At 48.5% G+C, this 15,956-nt stretch overlaps 5 protein-coding genes across 5 annotated transcripts; 3 read left to right on the forward strand and 2 right to left on the reverse strand.

Moving 5' to 3' along the window:
• Nucleotides 1–746: 746 nt before the first annotated feature.
• Nucleotides 747–2,074, forward strand: F4807DRAFT_197265 (carbohydrate-binding module family 1 protein). The gene is made up of 3 exons (XM_047993771.1): nucleotides 747–991; nucleotides 1,044–1,193; nucleotides 1,245–2,074. The coding sequence occupies exons 1-3, from the start codon at nucleotides 893–895 to the stop codon at nucleotides 1,986–1,988; spliced, it is 993 nt and encodes a 330-aa protein (XP_047858227.1). The 5' UTR covers nucleotides 747–892; the 3' UTR covers nucleotides 1,989–2,074.
• A 294-nt stretch (nucleotides 2,075–2,368) lies between these two features.
• On the forward strand, nucleotides 2,369–3,479 carry F4807DRAFT_197857 (uncharacterized protein). The gene has a single exon (XM_047993772.1). It carries the CDS (start codon nucleotides 2,691–2,693, stop codon nucleotides 3,345–3,347), a length of 657 nt encoding a protein of 218 aa, XP_047858228.1. The 5' UTR covers nucleotides 2,369–2,690; the 3' UTR covers nucleotides 3,348–3,479.
• A 788-nt stretch (nucleotides 3,480–4,267) lies between these two features.
• F4807DRAFT_456256 (uncharacterized protein) lies at nucleotides 4,268–5,668 on the reverse strand (the record flags this gene model as incomplete). The annotated part of the gene is made up of 1 exon (XM_048000855.1): nucleotides 4,268–5,668. The coding sequence occupies one exon, from the start codon at nucleotides 5,666–5,668 to the stop codon at nucleotides 4,268–4,270; it is 1,401 nt and encodes a 466-aa protein (XP_047858229.1).
• Nucleotides 5,669–8,986: 3,318 nt separating this feature from the next.
• F4807DRAFT_408787 (uncharacterized protein) lies at nucleotides 8,987–10,572 on the reverse strand. The gene is made up of 4 exons (XM_047996472.1): nucleotides 10,363–10,572; nucleotides 10,270–10,298; nucleotides 9,675–10,176; nucleotides 8,987–9,622 (listed from the first exon to the last, which is right to left on the reverse strand). The coding sequence occupies exons 1-4, from the start codon at nucleotides 10,390–10,392 to the stop codon at nucleotides 9,368–9,370; spliced, it is 816 nt and encodes a 271-aa protein (XP_047858230.1). The 5' UTR covers nucleotides 10,393–10,572; the 3' UTR covers nucleotides 8,987–9,367.
• Nucleotides 10,573–13,708: 3,136 nt separating this feature from the next.
• Nucleotides 13,709–15,395, forward strand: F4807DRAFT_197921 (Zn-dependent exopeptidase). Its single transcript, XM_047993773.1, has 5 exons — nucleotides 13,709–14,026; nucleotides 14,082–14,505; nucleotides 14,577–14,804; nucleotides 14,886–14,950; nucleotides 15,012–15,395. The coding sequence occupies exons 1-5, from the start codon at nucleotides 13,871–13,873 to the stop codon at nucleotides 15,243–15,245; spliced, it is 1,107 nt and encodes a 368-aa protein (XP_047858231.1). The 5' UTR covers nucleotides 13,709–13,870; the 3' UTR covers nucleotides 15,246–15,395.
• The last annotated feature ends 561 nt before the right edge of the window (nucleotides 15,396–15,956 follow it).

Below are 15,956 nucleotides of genomic sequence, written 5' to 3' on the forward strand. Positions count from 1 at the left end.
AAGTGAATGTCACGGACTTGGGCTGAGATGACTTACCGATTCTCTCCACAACTGCTCACACAAGGCAATCGGGAGTCTAGCTGACAAATGCGCGACTAATCCCATTTACCAGACTACCAATCACAGCACGTCCAAATTATGATTCTGTTGAAAGGGGAAGTAATATCGAAGAACCGATAAAACCCGAATGTTGAACCTTTGAAATGCAAGTCGCGTCCGGCTTGTTGGGTTATCAGCTCTCTATGATCGAAAGGATGAGGCTTCATTATCCACGTCTCGCTCTCAATAACAATACTTCTTGGTTCAATCACAAGTTGAGGAATCGCGAAATTGTTATCTGGACTCCACTGAGAGAATGGTGAACGGTACTTCAATGTTGGTACTTGGGTTTCAAATTTTCACCTCCCTTAGTCGAGTTCATGGTTGGAAGGCTCTTTTCTCTCGCCCGAACCCAACATGGAGATACCAAGGCCAAAAATAGATTGGCAGCGAATTTTTCGCCTGGTTCTGCTTCTACTTCGATGCGCTGTCACATTGCCGATGCGTATGCTCGAACCCAATGCGTGCAGCGAGACTGTGGGGAAACCTGGGGAATTCATCCGCAACCTTGGTTCATCAGCCGGTCCAATGATAGTTACTGGATTTATTGGCTTCTACTCTTTCAAATGAAGAATCTGGCCGAATACACCAGACGGAACGTATTGATCCTTATATTAACAACTGTTATCTGTCCGGGTTATGTCCAGCGCCACGATGGAGGGCTGCAGCTGGAAGCATAAAATCTACGACACAACTCACCCGGATCGTCAGTCAACTTTCCCCTCTAAACAAGGTCCAGCAAATTCGCCCCAAATTCATCTCTTCGTTGGAAAGCTTTGTTCAGCTTGGCAAAATGAGAGCCTCACTTTATGCTGCACTTGGTGCCATAGCTGCCACGAAGGTGGCTGGGCATTCTCTGTTCCAGGCCCTTTGGGTTGATGGCGTCGACATGATAAGTCTCACGGTCTCGGTGATGAACGGCAGAAAACTAACTTCGCCAGCACGCTGATCAATGTGTTCGGATGCCCAGCTCTAACAGCCCGGTCACGAATGTTAACAGTGCCGACATTCGATGCAACGTGGGAGGCACCAGGGGTGTTTCAGGCAAATGTGCGGTGAAGCCTGGCAGCACCGTGACAATTGAGATGCACGCGGTAGGACACATCGTAAAGTAATATGTCAGCAACTTGCTAACTATTGCAAAGCAACCCGGTGACCGAAGTTGCGGCAGTGAAGCGATCGGAGGAGCCCACTATGGCCCGGTTAACGTCTACATGAGCCAAGTTCCAGACGCCTCAACAGCAGACGGATCGACTCCGTGGTACAAGATCTTTGCCGACTCCTGGTCTGCGAAAGGCTCGGTAGGCGACGGTGATAACTGGGGAACGAATGATCTCAACTCCTGCTGTGGCAAGATGGACGTCCCGATCCCCGCGGATACTCCTGATGGCGACTATCTCCTCCGAGCCGAAGTCATCGCCTTGCACACGGCATCCTCGGCCGGCGGCGCGCAATTCTACGTTTCCTGCTACCAGATCACGGTCGCTGGCGGCTCCGCCAGGGCTGCCGCCCTACCAGCCGGCGTTTCGCTTCCCGGAGCGCTTAAGAGCAGCGACCCGGGCATCCAGATCAACATCCACGCGAAGATATCCGAGTACGTGAACCCCGGGCCGGACGTCATCGCCAGCGGTACCACCAAGGTCGCCGGCTCGGGCTGTGCCAGCGGCTGCGCGAAGACTTGCTCCGTCGGATCCGGACCCGTCGGGACTGCTATCGGCGCGGCCCCTAAGCCGACTTCGGGCGCTGGCTCTGGTGCCGGTGGCGAGGTTGGCTGCGCTCAATCGAGATATCAACAGTGCGGTGGAGAGGGCTATACTGGCTGCACGACGTGTGCTGATGGCCTTACCTGCCAAGATGTCTCTGCGCCGTACTACTCGCAGTGCGCGTAAGGGGTTAGAGTAGGTAGGGGGTATCTGAAGGACATGGTCGTTCGTTGATATAGGGGTCTAATGAAGATACCTTCTATAGCATATAAATTCAAGATATAGCATGCGTTACATGAGTCAAAGTATAACGATGTGAAGACGAGCTTGTGGTATTAGTAATAAACATTGAGCTATCCTAGTACCGTATGTTCACTCCTGGATAAATATTTCGGGATGAGATGATCTCCGTGTTTCCGTCAACTTTTTGCACAATATCATTACGTATGTGGTTAGTACGCGCCGGGCCCCTGCAGTTTCCCTTCACCTGTTTCAAACGGAGCCAATAAGAATAAGCCAAAGCTCGGAAAGCCCCGCAATCCAAGTCAACGACCGTTGCCAGTTCCCTTAATTACTTAGCTCAAGCCGAATTTATTCCTCATTCACCGTCCTTCTAGAGAATAAATATATGAGAGGTGGAAGGTTGTCGTCGACGTTCCATTAGCTTCTTCAGGATATTTCCGCTCCGGTTTTGCGCCCGAATGATACCATAGTCGGGATCGTCGGGATCGATAATCTTCTTTCCTACATCACAATCTAGAGCACTTGTTCAACTCAACTCAACTCATCTCATCTCATCGCACCCCGTCTCATATCAGGCTCTAAAGATTAACGGACCCTCCCTATATATTCATATTTACATACACGTATATACACACATATCTCACAATGTCCCTCAACGAACCCCACAAGTCCCGCATCATCGGGCACATGAACGCCGACCACGCGGCCGAGATAGAAGAGTACCTACAAGCCTTCAACGGGCTCTCCGCCTCCGCCGCGGCCGGCGCCCAGATCACAGATATGTCGCTAACCAGCATGACCATCAAGTCCGCGTCGGGAACCCACGCCGTCGCCATAACCCCGCCCCTCAAGTCCGCGGCCGACGCCCGCGTCGTCCTCGTCGACATGTCCGCTACGGCGAAGCAGAAGCTCGGCCTCAGCTCCATTAGGGTAACGACCTGGACCCCGCCTTCGGGGTTCGGAATCCTTACGTTCGCGGGCGTGGCCCTGTATTTCGTGTGCGCGGCTACGTATCCGCTTGTGACGCCTGACTCTACCCCGGTGGTCTGGGGGTTGTTGGATGCGGTTTGGCCTGGTGGTGCGCAGGCGTATAAGTGGCTTGTTCGCGCGATCTTTGTGCCGGTTATGGTTATCCATGTTGCGGAGGCGGGGTGGATGGCGAGGGGCAGGTTGAGGAGGCATGGGGTTAAGACGGGGAGTAGGGTTTGGTTGCTTTGGACGCTGGGGACGTTTGTGGAGGGGTTGCCGTCGATGAGGAGGTTTGATCGGTTGGTTGAGGCGGAGGGGAAGAAGAGTCATTAGGGAGATATGGCTTCTTTCCTTTCTTTGAAAGAGCGGACTGCGCTTTTCTTTTAGAGGGGTGAGTATTGGAGAGAAATGAGATGAGATGGGCTCGAGAGTGTCGTATCGTGTTATGAGGCTGAGGAGAGATTGCCCGAGCAGATGAGGGGCACGAGTTTGAACTCCAACTAATGAAATTTCACATAGCAATGGGATCAATTAGGTGGTTTTTGGTCAATTAAAGAGCATTAATTAATACCAGTCAGAATCTATGCATCTTGCGAATGGCAAGGTGTGCCTGCCATTTGGACCAAGCATGGGCTACGGCTTACTTCACGATAGTCACATTAAGACAACAAGATGGTGGGGTGAACCTCTCAATTCATTTCCGTCATTATCCAAGTGGATATCCCTGCATCCTGCATTTCAAATCGTTGTCCCTGCATATTCGCATTTCAAACGTCCCTTCCTTTCAAGAGATTGACTTTCTCAAGAAGCCGCCACGAGAACGGGTAGGGATGCTGTCGCCTAACTACCCGACCCGTCAAACCCAAATTTTCAAACGCCCCAAAACTCCCAAACATCGAGGTTCTCCCAGTTCCCAAATCCCTTTGAACGCCCAAATGATATCCATTCCTGATTCCTCTGAATCGAATTTAAACGCCGTTTCCTAAATCGGGTATCTCATGTCGAAAGTGAATACCGAACTCCTGTTGTATATGCAATATGAAGGATATACCATCCAGAGCAAGCGCGAATGTGAGGGCGACGAGAGCGTGACGGGAGAGCCACATCGTGGTCAGAGATATTCGTCTTCAACGCTCACTATTAACCCTTTGGGTAACGTGGAACCGCTCTCATGGCTTCAAGAGAGGTCGTGGGTAGATTGGTGCCGTATGTCAACCGAGCCAAATTGTCGTAATGGGGAGGTGTGTCCTTGTCTATTGTAGGGCCTGGTGTCTAAATCTGCCATACTTGGCATCGCCCAAGATCTGGTCGACATCCCTCTCCGATATTTCCTTGCTCGCCACGCGGATGCACACGTTGTAGAGCGCCCTCATGACCCTTATTCCATACTCGTCCGCCTCCTTGATCGCCGCCCTTCTCTCCTCCAACTTCTCAAACTGCAACGTGTGCTTGTTGAGTTCGCGCACGTTTTCAACTGGGAAGTACTCCGAAGGCCTCTTGTCGCAGCATTCGAGGATCTTTGTAGGGTTCCAAGATTTGCTGAAGAAACGACGAGCCTCCCAGTGATCCTTCTCGTTGTCTCTGGCCCCTCTGTGGCTCAGGAGGTACAGAAGGGCGACGGATTCCTGTATCAAGGCGTGGCTCTTCTTGAGGACTTCGTTCAGTTCGTCGCCGGCGGACTTGTTGGTCCGGTGGTCGACGCCGCTCACGACACACTGGAAGCCCTTTTCCTCGCACCGCCTGCACTTTTCCATGCTCGGCGTGTGCAGGCATCTGACCTTCGAGCGTCGGCATCTCTCGCACGAGTTCTTGCCGACGACGCGCGGCTTCCTCCTCCGAGGCTGCGGCTCTGCCCCCTGGTGACCCTCAGATATCGACTCTGGGGTCGGGTACTGTTCTTCGGATGGGCGAGCTGTGAGATATTGCCCAGGTGCCGGCAATGGCGCGGTTGCCACCTGGGACTGGTTGCTTGTTTGGCTAGAAGGGAATGGGGCCCCTTCTAGCGGCATCGTTAACTGTGGGAGCGTGAGCTGGGCCGCCCCCGGTTGTCGTAATTGGCCCTCCCCTTGTTGAAAGGGCGCCGATGAGGTGGCTTCAGCCAGCACGCCTTGATACACGGAAGAGCCGAAAAGGCCTCTCGAGTCATTGTTGTCAATGGGGAGGGGCTGGTTGAAGTCGAAGCCCGAGTTCTCGTTCGCTTGTGTGACGAACTCGGCTTGGCTCTCTTGGGACTCAGGGGCGCCCCAGAGGTTTAGATCTTCATCCCCAGGGACGGGAGGGGATGAATTGGTTCCGGAAGTTGTGCCAGATGACTCCCCTAGTTCGTTGAGGTGGCACTGGGAGTCGTCCACAGTAGAGTGGAAGTATTGAGTCCACTGGCTGCTTGCATCGGTGGACATGTCCCAATCGAAGCCGGATATTGCATTAATTGGCTCGTATTGGTGCATCTTTGGGTCGTTATCGAGCATAGTAGACATGCTGGCCTTGAATTTGTCGGTCTCGTTGGCCTGTGGACCCGGCATGTGAAGTGTTGGGGCATTTCTTGAGTCGTAAGCCCAAGGATATTGATTTGATGTGCCCATGGCCATGGCTTGGTAGTGGGCTTTGTCCTCGTCGTCGTCGAAGTGGTAGGGGTATGTGTAGAGACCCGACATCTTGGGTAAGGAGTATAGATGTCTTGATGGATTTTTTGTTTTGTTTTTATTTGAGCTTTGAGCTTTTCTGTCTGTTGTAACTGTTGTTTGAGCTGAAGAATTCTGATAGTCTGTTTTGGAGCGTGCTATTCGTCTGAGCAAAGCAAGACGGCTATGATTGCTAGTGAAATATAAGAATGTGACTTTTCTAAGTATAAGATGTATAAGGGGTATTAGGTATTTGAGCGTTTGAATAGGTATTATCAAGTGTAGCTTCTAATGATCCAAAGATATTGGAGCAGGTGGGTTGCTTTTCAGACGATTGTTGTGGGCTCTTCTGGTCGACTTATGTGAACTGGGAAATAAGAGAGAAAGAAACAGAACCCGGGGGGTATGGCCATATTTATAATATGGAATTGGAATTAAACTTTGGAATACTCCCTCTTCGATTGTTTACATTGGGAAACCTTGACGTCGAAAACATACAAGTAAACATATGATTTGCCTTCCATCTTGTAAACAGTCCCGGTGACTCCTTTCCCTTGACCCAAATGTTAACGCCATGAACTCAATCCTCCCAGATGCCTTGACGTGCGTCAACATCTATCAGTGGTTACCTAGGTGGCTCATTGATAGTGATTTTCTAGGAAAGAGCGGGTTTCGAAAGTTTTGGGTGCGGCGTCGAGTTAGATATGTTCTCGAGCAGTTTCCTTAGTAATCATATCGACAGTAAGGCCCCTGTGACCAACACGGAAACTTTGTCTTCTCAACTTTCATGAGAGAAGAGGTACGGTATCAGAGATATTAGTTTTGTTTTGCCAGGGCGTGTTCAGGGGCTACCTATGATACGCAATTCCATTTCTACAAATACAACATTCTACTATCTACAAGCCTCGAATAATACGAAACCATTCCGGGTTTTATAATATATCGCTTTCAGATTACCTACTTTATAGGTCAATTGGCATCCTACAGCCTCTGTGCCCTCGTGTAGTTGGTCTACATGTACAGTGTACTGTGTATGCCTATTTTCGCGTGTTGGGACTATATTAGACGCATCTCTTTATGAAGTTTAATCTTTGGCAATTGACTTTCCTTGGGTGACCACCTGATTCCCTACTTGCAGAGGCGACTCTATGAGCTAGATAATGACCCTGCATTTATTTTTAGTTTACATAGTTAACAGGGCTCCATAACTTTGGACATGCCATTAAACTCGTCCCAGTCCCTTGTCTTCGGTCCCCAGAAGTTAAGTTTAGGAATGGCATGATCAATTGAGTCTATTCATCAATTCTCTTGGTTAGTCCTATATTGCGCCTTCCCTGGACAAAGCTCCGGAGGTGTATTCCCGGATATCAGGCTTTTAAGTCCTAAGTATGCAGGTAGGAAAGGAATAACCTGATATAGGGCAAACAGATACTTGGAATCACTGCGTCTGGCTAGGACGTACCAAATAATTCCTATCTAAGCACTAAATAATCTGAGTCTTTCTCAATTGATCTTTATGCTAACCCTATCCCTCCACTTATTTCCCAGACCCCTGCCGTTGGGGATAGGTCGTTGTGGAATTGACCTTCGAGATGTTTACACTGGGCGTATTAGTGTAAACTTACTTTTTCTCGTTAAATTTCATAAGCCTTACCCGAAAATATTGTCTGTGCTTACTATTCTAGCCTAGAAGTATCGACCCGGGTAGGATTCCATCTCGTTACTACGGCAGGTACGATAAAGCACCTACGATATGGAGCCTTATCTCTTTAACTGGCAGTCGTCAACATTTAGGGGTTGGGAAGTAAAATACATCAAAACATCCATAAAAGCTCGGTTCAGGACACTGCTAGTATAAGTCAAAATAGACGTGAAGTCATGTACCATTCATACTCTATCCTGGGTCTGGTCATGTGAAGCTGTATTTTGCCTCCTAATCCCTGCATGTTGACAACTGCCAGTTAAAGAGATAAGGTTGGAGGTACCAATAGCTCTGGAGGTATTCATAATATTACCTAGGTGCCCATTGCTCATTCAAAGCTCGCCAAGGGGTAGTGTTTAGGTATGTACTAAGAACATTTTCAGCAGCCACATAAAGATGTCCGTGGCAAAATAATCCTGAATTATGCTGTCGTTGCCGTCAACAAATGTCAAAGGTTAACTATATCTAGACCAACATCCCGTCTTGCGTAGGAGGCTTCCTCGACTCTTCCACAGTCCCAAGGTTCTAAGACTCGCACCGTAGGACCCGACTAGGTTATAATTCGGGTTCACACCCGGACCCCATACGACTCTAACGCCTCATATACGACATCGCCCCAAGATAAGCGGTCCGCCTGATAGTCCTATGACTGGCAAGTGCAAGCGCCAGACGGGTCTTGGACACAGTGTAAACCAGGGTCGCATAGAGAAGCCGGGATCCAGAATCCGTCACTGCAGACCTGGATCTGAGATGTGTAATTCTCTGGGCTGCGAGGTATTTGGCTGTTAGTCTTACTCTTCTTAATACTTTATGTTCGGGGAGATGTAGTCGAGAGTATTCAAGTTTAAACATACTTAAAACATCGATAGGTACCCGACGTGCAACCCGACTGTCTGGGGGCAATGGCTGCAAAGACCGGCGCAACGGCTAGAGCCAAAAGGGCAGTGGACGTGTCAAGTCTCATGACTCTTAGTTGATCGTAGGTTTTGGATCTGATCTAAAGATAGGGGAAGCTGGAAGCAATTGTTTTAGATGGTAGAATGGAAAAGTAGTAAAGTGAGGAGGGATTACCTAGTTTATAGATTTTCACGGCAATCCATTCGAATGAAAAACACAAATTGCTTCGGTAGATACCTAACTATTTAAAACTCTACGGTGATGTCACCAGATCGCGCCGGCACTTATTTTCGCGTAACGTTTGCATCACCAAAGGCCTTAGTAGTTAAATGTCAAGGATCATGGGAGGAACTAGGGGCTTCAAATATATATCTACTAAGAAGCAATGTTGAAGAAGAGTGGAGCGACTAAATTTATTTCATCCCACAATTCGAGTATTAAACCCCTTTTTGCTCTTAGAAAAGGGGACTAATCCACGGTATCGACATCGGAACATGTAGTCGATTTTAACTTCCGTCTTACTACGTTGTTTGCCTATATGTCCGTGCATTAACCCTACAGTTCAATCGTTTCTACAATATCGTGGAACTAATACCCGAACGATATATTGTCATATCTATTTTTAGAATAACTTGGAGCTAAAAGACCCGGAATCTAAGATGAGAGATACGTTGCCCCCATCCGGGAAACGGCTCTTAGCGAGACGGAGACGGGACGCCTAATGTGGCATCCACGAATCAGAAATCGGGTATATCCCAATACGGCAAGTACTCGTTCTACATTTGATGCCAATGCTACAGCTGATTCCGCGCATATACTAGGAAGAGCTATAATGTCGAGACTTTGGATTACGGGACTGATGTAAAAAGCTGCGATATTCTTAAAATTACACAGTCGCCCTAATACCCCATCACTTCCCCCTCATTCGCCACTTAAACCTTTCATGATAGTGCCAAGTCATAAGACATCATCCTCGTACTAAACTATTCTACCAGCCGGAATCCTTACCTGTACTCTACAGGTCCAGCTAGTCGTAGCCACTCTCTTCTCCCATTTCCACTAGACCTTTACTGAAGAGACGCTTCGTCTTGATTACCGGAAGTGATATATGCAACTCTCTCCAATGAATATGTTCATCTCCAGTTGTTTGATTCTTCACCAAGGCCGGTTGGTTCGATTCTATGGTTCGGACCATCCTCGAGGTCACGACGACCATTCTGGATTCCACTCTCACCTACGCCCGCATCGTCCTCGTCATCGTCAGCAGCTTGGTTTTCGAGAAGCCCCTCATTAGGATTTGCACCGACGCTCTGCGTAAGACGCCTGTAACCGAGTCTAGCTCGAGCACCTCCAGAGTTACGCAATCGGAAGAAGGCAAGATGGATCAGCTACATCTAATATTAGCTTGTAAGAGCTTAGTTTATTCCAGATGATATTTACCTGAAGCATTCCGACAACCACCACGACAGCAAATTCAAGCCCCGCAGTCCTCTGCTCTGCAGCTTGCCAAGGGACAAGGCAGTTGGTGGATCTACCAGGATACGTCTCTAAACATTTATGAGTTTTCGGCCAATCGCGGTCCTTAGTGGAACGGAGCCCACAGCAGTTAAAGGCATCCTGGATTCTCATGATAGATTGGCCATCGTTAGCGCTATACAGGCGTTGCCAGTTCCCCTCAAGGCTACACTCGAGCAACCTCCCTGGCACGAAACCTTGGGCCGAGAGTGTCGCCAGGACAACTGTCAATATGCCTTGGATGACTTGCAGCGCGATAGGCAGGAGCTGCTGTGTTGCGAGTGAGCTGAATCGAGACCGTAAGAACCTATGGAGAAGCGGGGTGTAGAAAACGTTTGCGGCTGCGATGACAGGTAAGATGATGGCGAGCACGGTTGCACCAGTCGGTAGGGGGAGCGATAACGTGCTCGAAGTAACCTGCACGTAACTGAGGCCTGTTAATATCTGGCCATTGAATGGTGCACAATGAATTCTACGTGGATCGCGGGGGAATCCAAGAGCGAAACAGTATGTAGCTTACATTGCAACAGCTATCGCAGCTAGGAGCAGCTAATTAATTGTGCGTCAGTCCATCATGCTACTTCAACAATTATCAGGGTTATGGACTACCTACAATGGGATAAGCAAGCGCGAGATTCACCATGATGGGCAGTCTTGCTGACGTATTCTGCCCTCAATTCAAATGACCTTCAGTCAATAGGCAGTTAGACAGGAATGTTGAAGAGTAGATAAAGATGGTGGAAAGATGATAAAACTGGAGGAAAAGTTTATTTCGTTCGCACAACTCTTGCCCAACCTCGTCCCTGCCTGTTCATGAGGTGACGTGGATGCGAGTTCCCGCTCCGACCGCCTCCCCGCATGCGCCCGCAGTCGCTGTGTTACATGAGCCTACATATTCTTTTCTGATCTATCATATTTTGGTTACTCTTCGGCCAATTGTTTCACCCTCTACATTCGGGGGCCAAATTTTAATCAGTTCATTATCAACCACAAGGAGCTATCGATAAACTTATGACTCACGTTCACGAGATGCATTTCCTCGTCGCCTTGATCAAACATGCGTCGGGTTCGTACTGGAACTCTTGCGCCTCCTACGTAGGCATGCCCGCACACCGAGACCCTGCGTTCCCGAAGGAAGTTTAAGGTAATTGTGGATACTATCCAGGTACGAAAGTATAAATATCAAAATTTCCCGATTGTGGTTTTAACGTTATTCTCGTAACATCTTCCGGGTCTTGTCGTAGGGTGGCTTGATGTTGTCAACTGAGTTTCTTAGCTTAGGCGTTGGGAGGACCGTGACTTTCACTCCTTTTCTCTTACCAGAATGAATGTAAGGGTGGCAAATATCTTTTCCCACGTCTGAGAGTGCTGAGCACCTTTCTTGGAGGGCATGGACAAATCTCCCTAGATGCACAAAACTGCGCGTGTCATCTTAGGGGCGCGGAGAAAACAGTATGTACGCGACGATTCTCAATAAAATATGGATCGAGAGCGTGATCATTTCTCTCCGAGTAGATATCTTATATCCAAGCTCACAAGCCCTCTCATCCAGACTATATTTTACATTCAACGAATACAGCTGCTCAAACGTGTCGAATATGTAATTAGGTCAAACGACGCCTTCAGGTCTGTGCTGAAGGCCGTATCGTACCTATGCGGCCTCCCACCCATCCTGGTATGTGAAGAAACCGTTCACGGCATCTACTATGAATTGGGACACCTCACTGCCTGTTTGGTTTCCGTCGGCGACTCTAGACGAGCAGTCTGCGTTTGTGATGCTCACGAGATTTATAACTTTGTACATAAGTACTTAATTTCGTAGGCTAGATTTCTGAAGAGCATACCTGTGACAAAGCCGAGGTGCATCTTGGTCAGACCTTGGAAATACAACGATTTCTGACTCCAATTTCATTGAGATAGGTCACCTTTGCTTCATCAATATATGCAACTCGTATTGGAACCTGTTCAAGGCCGCCGTCCGAAGTTTTGTAAACAAATCTAGTATCAGGGATTGAGAATTCCCAGAGCTGAGCATAGACGTCACTCCCACGCGGCTGCAAATGGGACCGCCCCTATCTCATTGGAAAGAATAGCTTTCGAATGATTTAGTTTCTCTAACTTCAGTCTTCTTGGTAAGAGCATATCCAATGTCGTCGCGCCTCTTAGGTCCCCAGGAGGATCGTACAAAAGACAGCGCATATGGAGGGTTTTATATTAGACAGCATTGGCTAGGTACGCTAGACACTTCTCGAACGAGGTTCCGAATAAAATACAAAGATCCTGGGGATTTATAGAATTTTCAACCCACTTTAAGAATCTTGAGAAGTACTAAAGTTCCTAAATTCCTAAACGAATACTAGATAGAGAGACTAAGACGGCATATTTGGAGTACCTGGGTACCTTGAGCTTTCAAATCCGGAATTAATCGAGCCTCAAAAGGGGGTTGTGAAATGACAGTACCGGAGTTCTTTAAACAAGGCAGGCAGGTATAGAAGTATTTATACCCATATTGAGTGGTTATTACATACTCTTCTGTTATTACCTAACCATAGAGATTTGGGGAATCTGCTAAGACCTTTGTTAGAGCTTGAGATTCTACAAAACGAGGTGGTTACACGTACTGCGGTTTGCATTGTGTTTACTAGGGACATAATACCTATCAACGTACTGTCCCAGCCAAACGAGTAAAAGCCGCATAGAGTACTTCGTTATTACGAAGTGCCAATGAGGGTTCATACAAAGTTTCAATGATTGCCTTTTTCTCGTTCTCGTACGGAACTCCTGGACATGTATGTCATCATTATGATTGATAGGGCTAGGTGCAAGGTGAGGCTCGAAGGTCTCAATGAGACAACGAATGAGGTTGAAAAAGAACCTTGGAAGATTGTAAGTTATATCATACGTATTACTAATACTTCTAGCCTTGATAGACAAAGTATGTAGATCATCACGTAAAGGGCAGAACACGCAGAATCAGGGGCAGGTGTTGGATGTTTAAATGCTAAGCCTCACCAAATAACTGCCAACGGTTACATTGGCTTCGATGACATAGCCACATAACCCAATTCTAATTCCAACCTATCACGACGTCCTTTCTGAGATCTGTCCGACATCTGTCGAATCCACGTGTGTTCTCCACGAAGTTTTAATTCTGGTGCCTAACTCGATATACAAGGGCCCGCATGCTGCCAAGCGCGTACCCCTGAGCAGATCGTGGTAATCCCCTTAAAAACCCGTCGACCTAGAATTACCGGAGCGCGGTAAATGTCAATCAATCTCGTCTTGGCGATAGCTTCACCTTCCTATCAGAGACCCGTATCGTTTGCGCCGAGAGTCGATCGCGCCGTTTAGGCCCGAGCAGCCAAGGTCGCATAGAACCCGGCGATGGCGGTGTCGAATCAACCGTATTGGGTGATAGTTTGGCCATCGCAAACCGTCGACGGGAGATCGTCATGTTTGTGGAATCTTAGATCCCTTCTTTGGCCTTTTGTTTTCCAGCTATAGCCTACTCGCCGATGCCGAGACTACGCGACCTCGTGTCTAGAATTTTCTTGGGAAACCCTTCGCGCGGAAGACAAGACGCCCAGACTGCCAGGACGCCATGTAACTAATGTAGCTTCTTGGAATACCACCGTGCCAACTTAAAATTAGATGCCCATGTGGTGGCTATCCAATCGTTTACGGCCGGTTCGTGATACAGCTTTGGGATAGACATAGGACCCGCACCTATCGGATCATGGCGAAATCGACCCTCACCTTGATCATATAGCAGAAACGGAGAAGAATGCGGGGCCATATGGATCGATCGGAATTTTCTCTGATGGACTTCCTGCCTGAAAAGCCGTGCCTCACGCGCCTCGTGATCATCGTCGATATTACATGGTTGAGCCTAGTAGAGGAGAGACGCAACCTTCCAACATAAGAAGTTTGCTACAATCTCATGTTTGTGTATAATATCGTGGGACCTACATAAGAAAGCGCAAGTTCTTGTTTGGGACGAGTCTGGCTACCTACCTAGGCTTTGGTTGTCTTCTAGCTCAACTACCACATCAATAAGTAGCTCGCGGCTTCTCTTCATATTGCTAAGAGATTAAGCATCAACAATCTCCAAAAGTTTCAATATGGTTCGCTCAATACTTATTGCGGCTCTAGCTGCCACAGCTACGGCTCTTTCAGCTAGTCATCATGCGGCCAGGAATGCAGAGCTGTTCACGATCGACCTGGGACGCGGCGAGACTCGTATCGTGACCGAAGAAGAAAAATGGGCTCTTAAGAAAGTTAGTGGCCAACACCCCCGCAAGATATTCGCTGATGACATTAACTCGTGCCCAGGCGGGAAAAAACTTCATCGACATCACACACCACCCAAATTTCGCCTCCTCAGCATCGCCCAAGAGAGCCGTCGCAGCCGTAACCTACCCCTCAGGAATGGCCCAAGAAGACACCGTCAAAAGCCTCATCAACAAGCTCGACAAGACGTACATCCAGGAGCAGCTGACGACCTTCTCCAACTTCTTCACCCGCTTCTACCTGTCGAACGAAGGGAAGCAGGCCTCGGACTGGCTGCTCACCGAAGTCCAGGGCGTGATCGAAGCGAGCGGAGCCAAGGGCGCGTCCGCGAAGGCGTTCCCGCATAACTGGATCCAGAGCAGTATCATTGCTACGATTCCCGGGAAGTCGGCCAACAAGATCGTCGTGGGGGCTCATTTGGATTCGATTAACCAGAGCAATCGCACTGGAAGGTCTCCTGGCGCTGGTAGGTAGTTTTTGATATGCTCTGGTACCTATAGTCCGTAGTAACTGAACCCGCTGATAAATATCTGCCAGATGACGACGGATCTGGCTGCGTTGGAAACCTGGAAGCTCTGAGGGTCCTCCTGACCGACCCTAAGATCGCGGCTGGAGAGGGAGTCAACACACTGGAATTCCACTGGTATTCCGGTGAAGAGGGCGGCTTACTCGGCAGTGGTGACATATTCGATGCATACGCTGCTAACAAGACTGTTGTCAAGGCCATGCTTCAGCAGGATATGACGGGTTTCGGATCAAACCCTAGTAAGTGTCAATGTCTGGGTATCGACATTATGGTACCATATAAACCAAAACAATTGATCGCTAACTCGAACCGTCATATAGTGGGCGTCATAACCGACCGAGTTGACGCAGGCCTCACAACGTACATGCGCAAAGTCATCGATGCCGTAAGTCAACATCCCATTTCTCCCGCCTTCCCCTCCACTAACCCATCCCTTCTCGAACCAGTACACAGAAATCGGCTACGTAGACACCGAATGCGGCTACGGGTGCTCGGACCACGCCTCCGCCATGGCCGCCGGCTACCCGGCCTCCTTCGTGATCGAGTCCGCGATGAACATCACGAACAACGACATCCACAGCGACCGCGACACCCTCGATAAGATCAACTGGGACCACGTCCTCGAGCACTCCAAGATGGTCGTCGGATACGCCTACGAGCTGACCTTCGCCGAGTTGTGAGTAAATGGTTGGAGGCGGTTCGTTCGGGACTTGATAGCTTGAAATGATCTTATTGAAATCCTCGAGTCAAGAGGTGGGGTACTGGTTCAGGGGGAATGGGGGTGACGGAAGGTTAATACTTGGTGTTTGTGTTACTAAGGTGGTTGAGTAATGTCGGTTGTATATTTCTGCGATATTTTTACTATATTCTTATGTTCCTAGAAGAGGTTATGAGTATACATGGCGAAAAGCATCCTCGCCACACGCACGTATTAATTGTATATAGTTGTTAGCTTTTTATCATGCCGCCATTTTCCTGGCTCATACCACGAGATTCCCCCGTGACTTGACCGGGGTGCTCTGCAAAGTTAGATATATGACAGAGAGCAGGTAGCAAAAGAACTTACCACTGATACAGAAAGTTCTTGCCATTAGGAGGCATCTTAGACTCATACAATCCATTATCCTAGCCCCGAGAACTCGAAATTACTAGAGATATAAGGGTCATATATCTTAAATTACGCTAGCCTCCAAAGTCGTCCCTTATTAAGCTCCAACCCCTTAAGCGATGTGGGCTAACTTCCACCACGTCTAGGTGTGCAGTCCCAGCTTACAAACTTTTTTATATCATCGTAACACATTCAACCATTCACAGTCAGAATTTCACTAAAAAGAATCCGAAGGAAATTATCCCATTGAGTGTACATAAGGCTGAAGGCCATCCACCAGATG

Source organism: Annulohypoxylon truncatum (assembly GCF_022578515.1).
Source record: "Annulohypoxylon truncatum strain CBS 140777 unplaced genomic scaffold F4807scaffold_3, whole genome shotgun sequence".
In the NCBI taxonomy this organism is placed as follows: domain Eukaryota; kingdom Fungi; phylum Ascomycota; class Sordariomycetes; order Xylariales; family Hypoxylaceae; genus Annulohypoxylon; species Annulohypoxylon truncatum.

Bases quoted from the DNA above. Each gene is read 5' to 3' on its own strand.
- F4807DRAFT_197265 (XM_047993771.1), top strand. From the start codon at position 893: ATGAGAGCCTCACTTTATGCTGCACTTGGTGCCATAGCTGCCACGAAG. The intron at 992-1,043 runs ATAAGTCTCACG...CTTCGCCAGCAC, and splicing joins GGGTTGATGGCGTCGACATG to GCTGATCAATGTGTTCGGAT. The intron at 1,194-1,244 runs GTAGGACACATC...ACTATTGCAAAG, and splicing joins TGACAATTGAGATGCACGCG to CAACCCGGTGACCGAAGTTG.
- F4807DRAFT_197857 (XM_047993772.1), top strand. From the start codon at position 2,691: ATGTCCCTCAACGAACCCCACAAGTCCCGCATCATCGGGCACATGAAC.
- F4807DRAFT_408787 (XM_047996472.1), bottom strand. From the start codon at position 10,392: ATGGTGAATCTCGCGCTTGCTTATCCCATT. The intron at 10,299-10,362 runs GTAGGTAGTCCA...ACAATTAATTAG, and splicing joins TCGCGCTTGCTTATCCCATT to CTGCTCCTAGCTGCGATAGC. The intron at 9,623-9,674 runs GTAAATATCATC...TATTAGATGTAG, and splicing joins TGGTTGTCGGAATGCTTCAG to CTGATCCATCTTGCCTTCTT.
- F4807DRAFT_197921 (XM_047993773.1), top strand. From the start codon at position 13,871: ATGGTTCGCTCAATACTTATTGCGGCTCTAGCTGCCACAGCTACGGCT. The intron at 14,805-14,885 runs GTAAGTGTCAAT...ACCGTCATATAG, and splicing joins GGGTTTCGGATCAAACCCTA to TGGGCGTCATAACCGACCGA. The intron at 14,951-15,011 runs GTAAGTCAACAT...TTCTCGAACCAG, and splicing joins TGCGCAAAGTCATCGATGCC to TACACAGAAATCGGCTACGT.